This window comes from Scardinius erythrophthalmus (genome assembly GCF_964197995.2).
Source record: "Scardinius erythrophthalmus genome assembly, chromosome: 13".
Classification (NCBI taxonomy): Eukaryota; Metazoa; Chordata; class Actinopteri; order Cypriniformes; family Leuciscidae; genus Scardinius; species Scardinius erythrophthalmus.
The window spans coordinates 11,426,287-11,441,722 of NC_138233.1; the positions used below are offsets into that span (position 1 = coordinate 11,426,287).

Below are 15,436 nucleotides of genomic sequence, written 5' to 3' on the forward strand. Positions count from 1 at the left end.
CAATCTATAGCTTCGGTTAAATACTAGTATATGAAACGTATAGTTTAAAATACATTAAATACATTAATGACTCGTTATAACGTAGTACAAACGTCTTCTATAATAAAATGATTTTGTATGATTTGTAACCAGGCACTAAAGCGATTACCCATAAAACGTGCTTTGAACCAATCGGATTGGTTGGGTCCTAAACCCGGACTCATCACACCAAAGTGACCGGATTATTCACCACACCGGTCGCCATGTCTCAGCGCTTTAATAAAGAGGATGCACAACTGCACGCGCTCAGTGCATGCATGCACATCAAGGAACCGGATTTGAACGGGTCCTCGGTACCACCGGTACTTAAGAAAACTTGGTACCAGGTCTTTTGACAACACTAATATATATATATATATATATATATATATATATATATATATATCAATCATCTACTCAGAATATTCAATGTCACATTTTCAATAAAAAAACGAGTAGGAAAAATGAATTTCAGTGATTGGAAAAGGAGGCATTGGAGGCTACTAACCCCTGTCCACTCCTACCTTCTCCTACACCCTACAGTAAAAAGGGAGAAGAACTCGAAATAGAAAAGTTAACTGAATATTAATAGATATCCACTGGAGAGTCAGTGTGCCCTCTGGCCTTCCTCTCTAACCACTCTCCTCTGTCTAACCTCCTCAACTCTCAAATCTACCTGTGTGCTGCATGGCTGGTCATTAAGCTCCAGAGAACAGACACAAGCAGAGGGGAAGAGAAGGACAAAGGCATCGACATGAACACAGCGGCCTACCCCCTAATCTTCTACATTTGTGAGTCACAAACTGAGTCAGAGCTCATTAGCTTCAGCAATCTCAATGGTGGAGGGTCAGATGCATGCAGGTCTTGGGGTCTGGAGGTGATCTGTGCAGAGGAAACTGGTTAAAACCTCAAGTGATTTAAGACAGTTCCACATGATTTTTTTTGACAGTTGTATGGCAGTTAAGAACACTTTTCTCAGAATGCGTTTTGAGAAAAGGGCCTGTAAATGTGCTTGAAATTAGAATGCAAATTGTTCTGCTGTGTTTGATAATGTAAAAAGCAACGCAATTTTGCATTACAGTATTACAAAAATATAAAAGTATAAAAATAGTGTCTCATATTACCTAATAAGCAAAGATGACAATGAATGAGAAACTTCATATAAAAATACAACACAAAATATGTTAAATATACAATATCAAGTAGATGTTGCAAGGAAGGAGATATATTTATATAAATTAAATAATATTATATTCACTAAATGTGCTATGCATTGGGTCATGTATTTAATATCTTAAAATACAATTTTTATGAAAAATCTAATTTCTTTTAAAAAATTACATTTGTAAGCCTCTTGTGTGCTGTGTTTATTATTCCAAGTAAACAGGATATCAAGAGAATATTAATAGTTTCCATTTTGCTTCCAACTTATGGCTATTAAAGCCTACGTGCCATCCCAAGAAAATACAGATATAATTCTCATGTTAATTTCCCTACATTCCGTGAATACTCTGTATTAATTCTCCCTGAGAGAGTTTAAATGTGTCCAGCTACACAATGTGATGCAATGTTCAGCAAGCGTCCTCATTTTCAGCACATTAATACGCATAAGCTACTTTCTTTAAATGTAGACTGGGTCCGTTGATACTCTTACAAGCTTTTGATCATCTGGGATTTACAGCTCAGAATAGCCAATTAAAAAAAATAAAAAATTGTTACAGAATGTTTGACATACAGCGTCTGTCCAGTCTTTGTAGACATGCTGTATACTTTTAAAAAGATGACCTAACGTTTTGGAATCCAGGAGCAGAGACCCTCTGTAGGATAGAAACATCAAACAGATGGTGGAAGGGTAGAGGGCATTAACACAGAAAAACACTGGAAACCGTACAGAATATCTGATCCCTGAATTGAGGAATTCACTTTGACACCTTTATAAAGTTCAACTTCTGCTTAAAAAACTGACAATATAGTACAAAACTGAAAGATTTGCCTGTAACGTTTGTAAAAACAATGGGTCGTACATTAATATTAATATTAGCTCAAATGATCTATAGGGAATTTTAATAATTAATCATGAATATGATTAATATTTTGTATGTTACAGTTACATTAATTTATCGCAGCTGAACTAGATTGATATATGAACGATTACCATAACGGGTTATGGTTCGTCATTAATACATCAATTGTTCTTATTTCAGCTCGAAGTTATGGGATAACTTTAATGGAATTAATTTAGTTATCAAACAATCTGTTTGTCCAGCGAACAGATTGTACGTAAGATTAAATTAACTCTCAAGGAAAATTATCCTTCTTACAAACACGAGAAAGAGTATCTTTTCCAGGCCTTGAAAAGACACTCTCGGTGTTTGTAGACTAAAATTAGGTTACTTAAATCGTAGCCAAGGTAAAGCATATAGCTAAGATCGAACATTTCAGGGACTAAGTAACATGGGCAATTAAATCAGAGTCAGTCAAGGGCATATGGAATTTAATAATTGGACCAATACATCGAACTAAGGAATATATCAAACTACACAATACACACGGATTATATGTCTATGTACATAAAATACAGTTAAACAATACAAGATAACGAATAACAGTGAGAGAGAATAAAATGATCAGAATTAGAAAAAGATAGAATGACAGAAAAGGATGAGAGAGAGAGAAGGATGGGAGACGAGATCGGAAGTGAAAGCAAAAATCTGTGATCAGAGATCGCAGTTGGCTATGGCAAAAATCACAGACCAGTAACCCGTAAGAGACAACAAAGAAATCACATCATAAGTTCAATTCAATAATCGATACTTGCATGGCATATGGTTCTCTGTGTATGAGGTGTGTAGGACCGCAGGGTTCTGCGTGTCTTTAAAAGCAGCGCGAGTCGTCTGAGGGGAGGCGTGCGCGTGCTGTCTTCCGGCGCGCGTGCGAGCGCGGGAGCTTCAAAAAGTTGCCGGGAATGATTCAGGCTAAGTTCATTCAGCTCGTGAATGAACAGAGGCGAAGAGGAAAACGAAACTAGACTATAGAAAAACATAAAAGAAATAAATAAAAAGAAAAGAGAAGCAGGCCGAAGCCGGTCCGGACTTGGGTTTTGGAGGAGGAAGGAGAGAGCGTAGGCATGAGAGAGAGAAGGGTTTTCTGAGTCGGTCTTTTATGGACAATATGGGTTGACGCCTCTGTTCGCGCGAACAACCAATGAACGTCCAAAGGTCTGAAGCGGGAAAAATGTCTTTGTCTTAGTTCCCAGTTTAATTTGCATGTTTTATGGCAGCGTTATTATGTGATCAGTTATAATCTAACGAGGGTAAAAATAGTATCATACATTTTACCAGATCCTGATGCATACATTTGGTTCCAGTACAAGGAGAGCTTTACGTGGATACCGAATTAGATATGTTTCGAAGGTACACGTCGAGATAGATTATTATTCTGTAAAAATAAGCTTAAAAGTTAAACTAACAAACTAGGAATAAAATGAACCCAACATGTGGTGTACATTGATAAGTGGGCATTGAAGATTGGACTTTAGAAAGATCCACATGGCATATCTATGATTGAAAAAGGGTGCACATCTGAAACATTATTCCTTTACGGTTTACAAGAATACAAAAACCCATCACAGAGAAGAACAATCATGAAAAAGAGAAATTACATTCAGGCTTACATATTTCTTCAATGGTTATACATATAAAATATCTAGGATGAACACCTAATTCTGCTCTTCTGGCTAACATTCCGTTAGGTAATAAAACACAGTTCCACACAGGGGGGAAGGGATTGCCAGAGAATGTTAGTGAACCCTCTCTAACTAAAACACTATTGATTAAAGAATACATTTCAAAACCACACCTCTAGAAAATCATAATTATATGGTCAAACGAATTAATAAAACATGCGTACAGGAAGATCAAACCCAAATCTGAGTTACATACATTAAAACTATATTTCTATAGGAGGAGTTTTGTGTGTGTGTGTGTGTGTGTGTGTGTGTGTGTGTAGAAGGTTTCAAGTTTCGTTATCTCTCTGTGGTCCAGAGAGGGGAAAGGGGGGGTTTGGAATGTCTCTGAGGTGACATTAGTGTCGTAAAAGTCAATTGGTTCCAATCTTTATGGAGCCAAAGCCTGATTTGCACTCACGAGTTCAAAGTGCACCAGCTTTTGTATTCAGGAAGAAATGTTTTTAGCAACACAGAGTATTTGAATTTGTTAATTCAAACCAACGACGAATGATTCGATAGCCAATGTTGTTACACGTTACATTTGTCTTCAGTTACAGGGGTAACTTACAAACTCAAAGAAAAGAAGAAACAATTACTAGAAGAAAGAAACAGAAATAAGTTCGGAAACTGGTACGTTATACAAACATAGCCACATAAGTTGTATTAACGAAGTGAATACGAAGTGACTTTGACGAAGTGATCACTGCACACATGGGGATTTTCTGATTCGGCTCCTCCCAACCGCAGACTTAGGTTTGCAAGCCGTTTTTCGGTCAACTTCTTGCATTTCCCCCTTATAACCAACAACTTCCGGTACACGATAAAAACTCCTTGTGGTTTCTCGGTTTGATTGATTTGAGCGACCATAAAAGACGCAAAACATAGGCATTTTGAGTTCGTTATAGTGCTTCCTAAATCAATGTAGCACATCACTTCCTGCCCTCCATCTGCATTTTGCGCCATGGCAACGCAGTGGCGTGACGTCATATGTAAACAAGCTATACGCTCAAGAACAAAACACCACTACTGTGTGTTGCTCGGAAACAAGAACTAGTTATTTCGCTGTGGTTGGCTTCACTTGAAAGTTTTTTCGTCTACAAAAATAGACAAGTATAGCAATATGCTGTATAAAATGTAGGTGATTCCATATTAATAATTTGTAAAACTATGGTATAAAAGCAATATCTGACAAAGCTTAATCAAACAAGTATTGAGATCTGAAGCAGAATGGAAATAGGGAGTTGTCGTGGCAGCATCTGTCATTATTGACTTCCAAGTTATAATAAAGTATTTTAATAATAAACAGGCCATGCAGAAAGCTAAACATAATTAGGAGCTGTACATAGTTCTACAACACATCATCCGGCCCTTACATGTTAATTTATGAAATATTTTAGCAAATTTAATCATTTAACAATATGACTGCAGTATTACATTTAACAATATTTTACCATATTAAAATCCATTCCACAGAATTCCAGTGTTTCCACCTAAAGAGTCTGAAATAACTCACATTTTAATACATTCTTATTTTATATTTTATCTTTAAAACCAATCTGAAAAAGAATGTCGCTGTTTACAAGTAACATTTGGTTGTCTGTTCCTACAACATGCATTGGTCTTGTCAGAGAATTTACTGAAAAGAGAGAAAAATCAAACAATCTGCAGTCACACAGAGTACAAGAGCTTCATGCCTGAGTCGTGGGATCTATAAAGCTTGCATGATGACGTTAAGTGCTCTGGGAAGTCACAATACCGCTGGGATATAACGGCACAGTTTGTCTGAGAAGACAACTTCTAATTCAAGCTGCTCCTCAATTTAATGGTACAGCCAGTCAATTCACCAGCCTCTCTTCTTTTTGTAACTAATGGGACATGGTGTTTGAGGAACACAGCTTAATACAGTAGAAATACATTGCAAGTGAATGTACATGTGTCTGTGGTATCAGTGTGGCCACCGTGGACAAGGAACAGAGGCTAGGAAGCCTTTGAGGGAGCCCATGGTGATGGTTCTAGAAGAGGATCTTGGCAGCCCTAAGCGCCTTACACACTTTAAAAGCTCATAAACATTTAATGTATCAGGGTAGGACTGAGGCTAGTGTTATCACGGACTTGTGTTGACTCAATTACGGAGAGCCCAGAGTGAGTCAGGTTTTCAGCTTGGCAAACACAAACAGATCAACTGGCACGAGGCCTCATGCTCTGAAACACAATTACTCTCACAGAAACGTAAATCAAAATCACACAACTAAATTCTCAAAACACACACGTGAGAAGACGAATGGGTGCTATTGCCATCAACATGTTATCTCACCCTATCTAAGGAAAAGTGCTTAGTTTCGTTTTCTCTTTTATCCTCTTCTCTGTGATGTTTGTATAACCCTCAGCCATCTCACAAGCAGTCCTGCTCTTCTGAAGCACCTCATTCGATTTCATATGGATGTTCTAACTGAACTGTGATGTACTGTTGAATTTCAGTGTTCAGCAGAGCAAGAGTTTCACTGCAACACTCAAAGATAGTTTAAACCATAAAATCCTTTCACAATATTGTTGCAGTTTATTTAGACAGCGGTTGCCATAGGGCAGTCAGCTTGCATTTTAAATTGGTTCACAGTGCATGTTGAGAGGTTCTCCAAAACCATGAAACGTCAAAGATGAAAAGCCTTTTGACTTCTCAGATTTCAACAAAAGGACCTCAGAAAAGTAAATTGTTAAACTTTGCACTATAAAAAGAACAACAATGATACAAATAAGTAAAATAGTATTACAAATGAAGATGATCTGTGAACATCATCACACAATGAGAAAGGAATGACAGCATGAATTAAAAACTGCAATCAGTAAACAATTTCTTATACTCTAACATTATATAATTTATTCATGCCGCAGTGCATGCCTGGTACTCGCACAGATGAAGCTTTAAAAAAAAATTGATGCCAAGTATAAAAGTGTTCATTCATTCAGGCTAGATGGGACATAATTGAGGTAAATATTGTTGGTCTAACATGCATTTGAATTAAGATTAACATCGTATCGCACATCACTGAGCATGTGCAGGTTTTCTCAGTATACAAAGAGGCTTGTTTTGTGGACAATGTTGGCTAATGCTTGTTAGTCTAAATAGATGGGTGAATTTGTTATCTGAAAATGCTCCTAAGTACAACAATATTTGCTGGATTTTATAACAGGTTTTATCTAAGCTTACAGGAAGATAAAACTGGAGATCGTCTGCATAACCGTGGTATTCAATACTATTCTTCCTAAAAACAGAGCTTAGGGGAAGCATATACAGAGAGATCAGCAATGTTCTGTTCAAATGCAAACCAAACAAACACAGAAATGGATAACTAAATGATATGCCAAATATTACAAAACACTATCTTTGAGTTTGACTTCACATACAAATATATATTTCATTTGGAATACTAAACATTTATACAAAACTCCTTACATTTATACATGCTATATCACTTTTTAACATGCTAATAAATGCCTCATAATTAACCTCCATGATGTCAATTTAATTATATTACAGACACTGAAGAGTGCAGTGATCAAAATCATTTACCAGCATGACTGCAAACTCATTGCAAAAATGCAAATATAGTAAAGCATAACACTATTAACTCCTAAATTATGGTCCACGACCGTCATGCAAAGCCCATTCCAAACTAACTGCACAGTAAACCAACTGCAAAACAAATTGTCTAGAGGGACTAATATGGCCATATAGCATGGCTTATTATAGCAGTGTTCTAAACTCATTCATTACACTCATGACATATGGCTCTGTAATAAAAATGTGTAACCTAACAAAGACAATAAATGCTAACCGAGAACCTTCTGAGAGCACAGACTCACAGCATAGATGCCACTAAAAACATCAATTGTACAATAAGAACAGTCATAATGAAAAGTTCAACCCACCCAGCAAATGTAGCGAACATGGAAAACAGTTCAGGACATGGGTAAGATGAATGAATGTTTCCAAAGGACGTTTGATAACTTTGTTTACTGACTCCTTTCATGCTAACCCCACTGCCATTTTTTTTTTTTTTTTTTTTTTTTTACAAATAAATGTCATATAGCAAGTCAATCTGTTAATATACAGATGTACTGTATATGACATTTGTCAGCGTTCAACAAATAAGTGTTTTTATGATTCACACATTTCTGTGAATCATGTTGTTTTAATGATTGGGTTAAAAAAAAATAGACACAGATTTAGGGATTCTTTTGTGGCATATTATATGCCAACAAGCTCGAACATGCTGTCAGTTTCCAAAAGAGAGATGACACTGCATTAACTGGTTCAGTTCGGGTTGTACTGTATAAACGGTACATGAATTTAATTACAATTTGGTTGCTATACCTAAATATTTCAGGGGAAAATTATGTAACCAATCTGTGTACAGATCGGCTCAAGCACTCAAAAGAGAAGTGACGGCCATATTTAGCTGCAGTGTGTGTATGTGGCCTTTGTGTCAGCTCTGTTTGTTTGTGTGGCCTTTTCAAAAAGGATATTTAAAGTGCTGTCAACCAAAGGTCATGCTCAAGAGATTTTTTTTAAACAGCCTGAGAAAGCCAACAATGCTTTATAATTATTGTTCATGTTGTATGAAGGCATACATTTTTTTTTAAAAAAGTTAATGTTGTTTTAACTTTTGTTAAACTTTACTGGTAAAATTGTGAGAGACCATCAAAGTCTAATGATTTACATTTACTGCTGATATCTTTGCAAACACTCGCATCTGTGTATATTAGAGCTGTGATTAATCGTTAAAAGATCGCGATCTTTGATTCAGATACCCTTGCGATCTTATTCCTAAATGACAACTATTCGGCCATGTCAATGAGACATTTGATAAGTACGATCACAGTGAACTTTCAAATCTGTGTTCGTGCTGCCGCTAGGGTTGCCAAAGTTCAGAAAAGAAAAATACGGGACAATTGTGGTTCTTTACAGGAAAATAAGGGACACTCAAAATATTTTTAGGCTACTGTATCATACAGTATATGTCATTTCAGGTTCGTACGCGTTTAAAAGGTTCTCAGACATAAACACATTGCTTTTGCTTAACCTATTTATGTACAATTTAATTCTAAAACGACCATAGTTTAAAATAATAACATATCTGAAATAGAAAGCTTTTGTAACATTATACACTACATTTGAAATAAATTAAAGAAAGTAGCCTACTTTTATTCAGCAAGGATTCATTAAAATAATCAAAAGTGACAGTAAAGACATTATAATGTCTATTCATCAAAGAATCCTGACTTTTTTTTTTAACATTAATAATAATAATCAGAAATGTTTATTGAGCTGCAAATCACATCAGCATATTATTCCCTCAGGAAGATTTCATGTTTTCTTGTGTGGCTGGATGGATGTTGTTGGACTCGTGAACAATAATCACGTTGTTTGAATTCGCCTAAACTGATTTGCCGAAATCAAAACCCGGACAGTGAAAGTGGACAGTGGATTTGCGTTAGCGCGAGTCCGGATCGAACCGGGAGAGACCCGAGAGCAGAGGATTCTGTTCGCAAATCAAACAATGAATTGTTCCAAAAGAATGATTCATTCTCAATTTAGATTTTGTTATTCGTATGGTCTGATGCGCATGAGGGTGGGCTGTGATTGGATGATGGCCAGTGTCGTGTCGTGATCATTCTCAAGTGTCGTGTTGCTGTTATATCAGTTATCAGCGTAGCAGTCAATAAACGGGACAAGGGAGGTCACGTACAGGACAAATAAATTAGGCCCACTATAAGGGACGTCCCAGCTAATACGGGACAATTGGCAACCCTAGCTGCCACTGACCCAGAGAGAGCAGTTGTCATGTATAGGTATGAAACAGTTACAAACAGTATTTTCAACCACACAGAATCATATTTTCTGTATTAAAATGATCATAGAAGTACTTGGATAAAATCTAAGTTCTGATATAAACACCGAGTAAATCAACTTTTAAAAGTAACTTGATGCTGTAAATAAAAATTTGATCAATTACAGAATTACACCAGTAGGTGGAGACAATTGATTGTTAAATATGTATTTGTCATAGAATCATTCATTCAAGAGATTCATTCAAAAGCATAGTCAAGTGAAGGCTATGATTGAGTCATTGAATCATTCATTCTAACTGATTAAAAAAATAAATAAAAATCAATTCAAGTGAAATATTTTTAAATGGACTGCAGTAATTAACATTTGCTCCGAACACTTAGTAAATTGCATGTGTTTTTGTTTAGTCGTCAATTCAGAGTCATGGGATAATCGTGATCTGATCTCTATTTTAAACAACAACAAACAGAACAGGGATTCTCAATTTATCCAGGGACGTGCAGCTCTAGTGTTATTTGCATCTGTGTTGTTTTTGCACCTATTCAGTATAAGAATTGTATTTTAAAAATGAACAATTCTTAGTTATTATATAGCGTTTCTATCTTCAGGTTTCATCTTAAAAACACATTCACCAATTCATCATTGTCAAATTGCAGAGACACATCTGCTCTACAATTGTGTTATTGTGAAAGATTCATAACAGCAGATAATGAATGCATACTGTCAAGTACAATGCGTAAGCAACAGACTAGAAGAAAACATGCTGCAAAAAACACATCAGTTAACAGAGATTACCTCTGTGAACTTCACTGTTCTCTCTGAATTGATTCTGGTGCACTGTGAGATTCCCAGAACTGGACACAAATGGCCTGGAACATTTAGACTGAAATCATTGTTAATATTTTCTGTTTTTGTAGATTAACTTTATATGTTGTCAGGAAACAACTATTAACTAGATGATTTGAATCACATGGACCACTAGATCTGAGAACATTAGAGACTTTGGCCATGACTTTCCTGGTCTGTTGTTTCATCGACCGTTAAATGAAGGCAACAAGACATCTCTTCATCTAATACATACTGATATAAGACCACACACTATAACATTAGACAAGAGCTGGAAAGGAAGTTTCATCTAATATATGTATTATATATATATATATATATATATATATATATTATATATATATATATACACAAACACACAGTATATATGCCTTATTCTCTAAACACCACATTTTTTGGAGGGCTCTTTGCCCATTGAGACCAATGGAAGTGCTAAGTGACAGCTCTCTCAAGGAAATAAACTTCTTTGGACAATATTATGTTCTATATAATGAACAAAAACCTTCAGAGATGATAAATGTCTGTGACATTGCTTTGTTGGGCTTTTGTGATGGGATTGAAACAGCATCTAATAAGTAGAGACTGATAAATTATTAACTAGCCTAATATTACTGAGTGTTAGCAAAAAAGGAAGTGTGACAGTAGATTAGTACGGTTCTGATTCTTTTAATAATATCCTCCCTGACCATTAAATTACTCTTCTGTGTATTTAAATAGGCTTTGGAATATCCTTAGAGCAAACCAGTTCATTAATATTGGAAGACAGTATATCTCAAGTAAAGCAAGGGGACGTTAAAGGGACAAGAACAAAAGGAAGAGAGAGGGAAATAGAGATATAGTTAACACACAAAGTGGACTTTAAATCAACATCAAGATTTTAGATTAGAAATTACGTTAATGTATACATTTTTTAATGTGTCAATTTTCATATACGTGTTTCGCCATTTTAAACAGCCTTTTGCTGTCAATATTTTATTGTAAAAAGTCCAGGGATATGACAAATCAGTTGTTAAAATATCTAGTTCATTCATGAAACTCTAGAGGGTGCAGGCTGATAGGTCCTTCATGCAATCTGCAGCCCTCCACCTCCCCCAGCTCCACCTGCCTAGGGCCCCGTTTACACGTACATGGTTATTTTGAAAAACGGAGACATTTCCCTTCGTTTGCGCCCTTCGTTTACATGCAAACGGAGGATTCGCCAATGAAACCGATTCTTTCTAAAAACTCCGGCCAGAGTAGAGATTTTGAAAATCTTCGTTTGCACGTTTGCATGTAAACAGATAAAACCGGAGTTTTAGGTAGCGACGTCACAGAATGTGACTATTTTCGGGATTCTGATTGGCTAAGGTGGGCTTGAGCTTCTCGTTACACTGCCACCTACAGGTTTGACATGCTCTTGACAGCATATACACAGGTTCGTGTGCACGATGTTATTTTTGAAAACGAAGAGGGGTGAAATGTCCGTTTATGAAAATAGCCACCTACGTGTAAACGTAGCCTAGATCTGCTACAGGATCTTTGTATGTCTATTTATGCAGCAGCAGCATATCTTACATGCTCACAGCAGCGTGTCTGTGTATCTATTAGCAGTAGCAAGTCCATGCTTGCTCTGCAGCAGCAGCGTAGCAGATCTAGGCTACATTCACACTGTCAGTCCAAAGCAAATTATTTGTGTATCAGATAGGAATCTGATCTAAAATTTTTGACGTCCACATTGTTAATCGCAACTGTTCAGATCTGATTTGTGTGTCCCATGCCACTCTTTCGTTTTCCAGAATATCTGCATTGGTTTCTATGGCAATGAGGTTGCGTTGGTGGGTATACGCCAAAAACAACCGCAACATGGAGAGTTTTGCAATACAGATGTTGTCTTATTTACAACATGACAAAAATGTGTAGCTGCTGTGCTGGACTACTGCGTCTTATGAGCGGCAGAAATGGCTGGTATGCGGGGCTTTATTCCATGTTGTCGTCTCCGCCGGTTTCAAAGCATGTCTCCGTTATATTGTCATTTTCTGCTCGTCCGGCACTTAGCAACAACACAGCCTTGTTTCTGTGACTTACAGCATGGTTCCAATTTACAATGTCTGATGTTTATGTGGCGTGAGAAAGTCACAAACCACACAACATCTGACTCAAACGGATATCCAGAAATGCAATTTGAGTAGGATTTCAAATCATATATGAATGTAGCTCAAACCAGACTTGAATTTTTTTTGGGGATGTTCACGCTTGCTAAATCTGATCGGATTTTAATCGGATATGCAGAAAAATCGGATGGAGTCTGAACATACTGTAGCCCTAGTATGCCAAGGTCAAACACATTAACATTGCCATATTCAATGACATTCTAAAACTATTCAGAGAGTTGTCGTAATATTCCATATAGTCTCTCAATGAATATGACCTAATAAAATGGCCAAGCTGTCAAATTCCCAAATGTATTTCTTACATAAAAGTGTGAGACAAACAGTTACACATGCGGATCTTGCAAAAGTGATGATCTATTAAAAATGGAGAAATATATGACATGGCGGAAGCTGTCAAGACTTTTAATCCTGATACAACGTTTGTGATTAATGACAGTACAGTGAGTGGAGGTTTTGCCCCCTCATTTAGAGCATGTGTAGCAGATGAGTAGACTCTCCCCTCAGGGCTCGATCATCTCTTACAGAAGCAGTGTGGAATTAAAACTGAAGTGCATGAGTGCAGTTTTGATTTAGTTCACACTCTTTCCCATTACAGACTAGTGATGCTTCTACTGCAAGAGGAGCTAAATCAAACTCGGTGGAGAGATGGTATAAGCAAGACTGTCTTTATGTGCTCTTGCAATATTATTTCTGGTCATTTGATTGACCTACTGCTCTATGATTCCTAACAGGAAACAGATTGCATCTGTGTCTATCTGACTTGATGGAGACTAATCAAGCTGGATATTGTGCGCAGTGCACAATGGACCGGTTTGGAAAAACAAACTCCTTACTGTGACCCAGTTAAGATGAGATATGGCAATAATAATTTAAGCTGTGCAAATGCTGATTTCTTTGAGAGTAACAGGGGCCAAAATTTGGTTAACATGACCCAGTTAGCCTGGGACCTGCTGGTTAATGTCATACATTGAAGCTGCATCTTGACTCAAAAACATCTGTCAGCCCGTTCTCATCCCCAATTCGTCATATACTGACGCTTTCAACCATGCTTCAATATCTGACGCTCAAAGCACCCTTTAGCGTCCATATGAGACGCATAACCCTACCACATACCTAAACCTACCCATAACTGAAGCGTCTCATATTGACGCTAAGGGTGCTTTGTGCGTCGGATATTGATGAACTTTCGAAAGCGTCAGTTACATGACGCCTAAACCTACCCATAACCGAAGCGTCACATATGGACGCTAAAGGGTGCTTTGTGCGTCGGATATTGAAGCATGGTTGAAAGTGACGAAAAAGTGACGTCTTGGGGTGAGAATGTGTTGCAATTCATGACTAAAATTTAGATTGAAATTTTATATTGTGTAAACAGAAAATAAATAATGGAAAAACTACCTAAAAAACAGTTTGTTTTAAAAACCTTTCCATCTCTTCCTTTTATTCTTGTCCCTTTCATGTACCCTGGCTTTACTTGAAATATTCCCACATTACATCATTTAGATCTCAGTGTCACAAGCTAGGAGCAAATGTGGTGCATTTTTATGTACCTTTAGCACCAACTGCCATTGAGATAAATGGGAATGCTAAAGGATAGCTCTCTCTAGTCTCTCTGTCCCGGGCTACAGACCTCCATGGAGAGTAATCATGGCATTTGTCAGCCTGGACCCAAGTGACATGCACATATTAGCATGCTAGCTTAGTGTAATTGGATTAATTACGGAATAACTCTCTTGATTGAGATTTATAAACTGCTGTGCAAATCTTAAACAGCCTGCAGTGCATATCTATGCTTCTTTCCACACACTCTGCAAGAAACAATGATGTTACACACCATCCATGTTTATTTGTGTAAGTGTAGTTTCTAATTTCTAAGTTTATTTTGTGCCCATTAAAAAAAAAATATATATATATATATATCTTTTTTGGGCTTTTTTAAACTAATTATTGATTACACACATTTAAAGTGTTTAACTTTCACTTTTCATACAAAAAGCAATTTCAGTTGTCCTTGTACAACCACTCTAAATTTATTGCAAATATACTAGATTAAAACCTGCGAAAAAAGAGTTGTATATGGCATTATTCTGTAGACACAATATCACTCAACAAATAACTAATATAAGCATCTGCAGTGCAAAAGCACTTTCCTATTTTCGCAATCACCAGGGAACCTGTGAAAATCTCCCTTTAATTGAAGTGCAGATTCAGAAAATTACTAAACTGATGCTAAAGAATATGTAGAGCATTACTAGTCCATTTTTCCAAGGGCTCCCTAAAGCTAGCAAGGCTCACGCACAACAGGAGCTGAGCCTGATTAAAAAACACACACACAAATTGACATCGCACATCTATGGATAAACGAGCAACACTTTACGGCAATCAAGCCTTAAAAATAAGAAAATAAGAGCTACTCTAACCCCTGAGGAGAAACAAAAAATGGTCTCTAAAGCCACAGACCAGGGCCAGAATTTAAATAAACAGATTTAGCATGTCTCAAAAGACTGCATAAAAAGGATGCAGAAAATATATTTATTGCACTGTTAGCTAAAGAAAGCATAAGGTGCCTTGCAATGTTCCTCTTTCTATTTGATTTTCATGCAAGACCTCAACCCTTCCTCCCAAAGCTCTCGGGGAAACTTTGCAAAACAAAACTGCATGTATTTCATGCTCTCATGGTCTGCCACCCCCCATCAGATGTACACATGGAGTGCTCATATACTGGCAGAGCGGTACAGTTTGAGCAGTGATAGCCAGTATTGACAACCTCTGTTGACTTTTTACAGCCAGAGAGTCTTAAACTCCATCAGTTTGGCGTGTTAACCTCCATAAAATCATAGTGCACTA

At 36.9% G+C, this 15,436-nt stretch overlaps 1 protein-coding gene across 1 annotated transcript in view; it reads left to right on the top strand.

Moving 5' to 3' along the window:
* Positions 1-242: 242 nt before the first annotated feature.
* The window catches only part of fstl5 (follistatin-like 5), a gene marked incomplete at its 5' end in the record, with an annotated part of 239,573 nt that continues 224,379 nt past the window's right edge, over positions 243-15,436 (top strand). Inside the window, 2 exons of the mRNA XM_081383493.1 lie at positions 243-341; positions 611-864. Coding sequence (XP_081239619.1) covers positions 243-341; positions 611-864 — 353 coding nt within the window. The remainder of the gene's footprint in view (positions 342-610; positions 865-15,436) is intronic.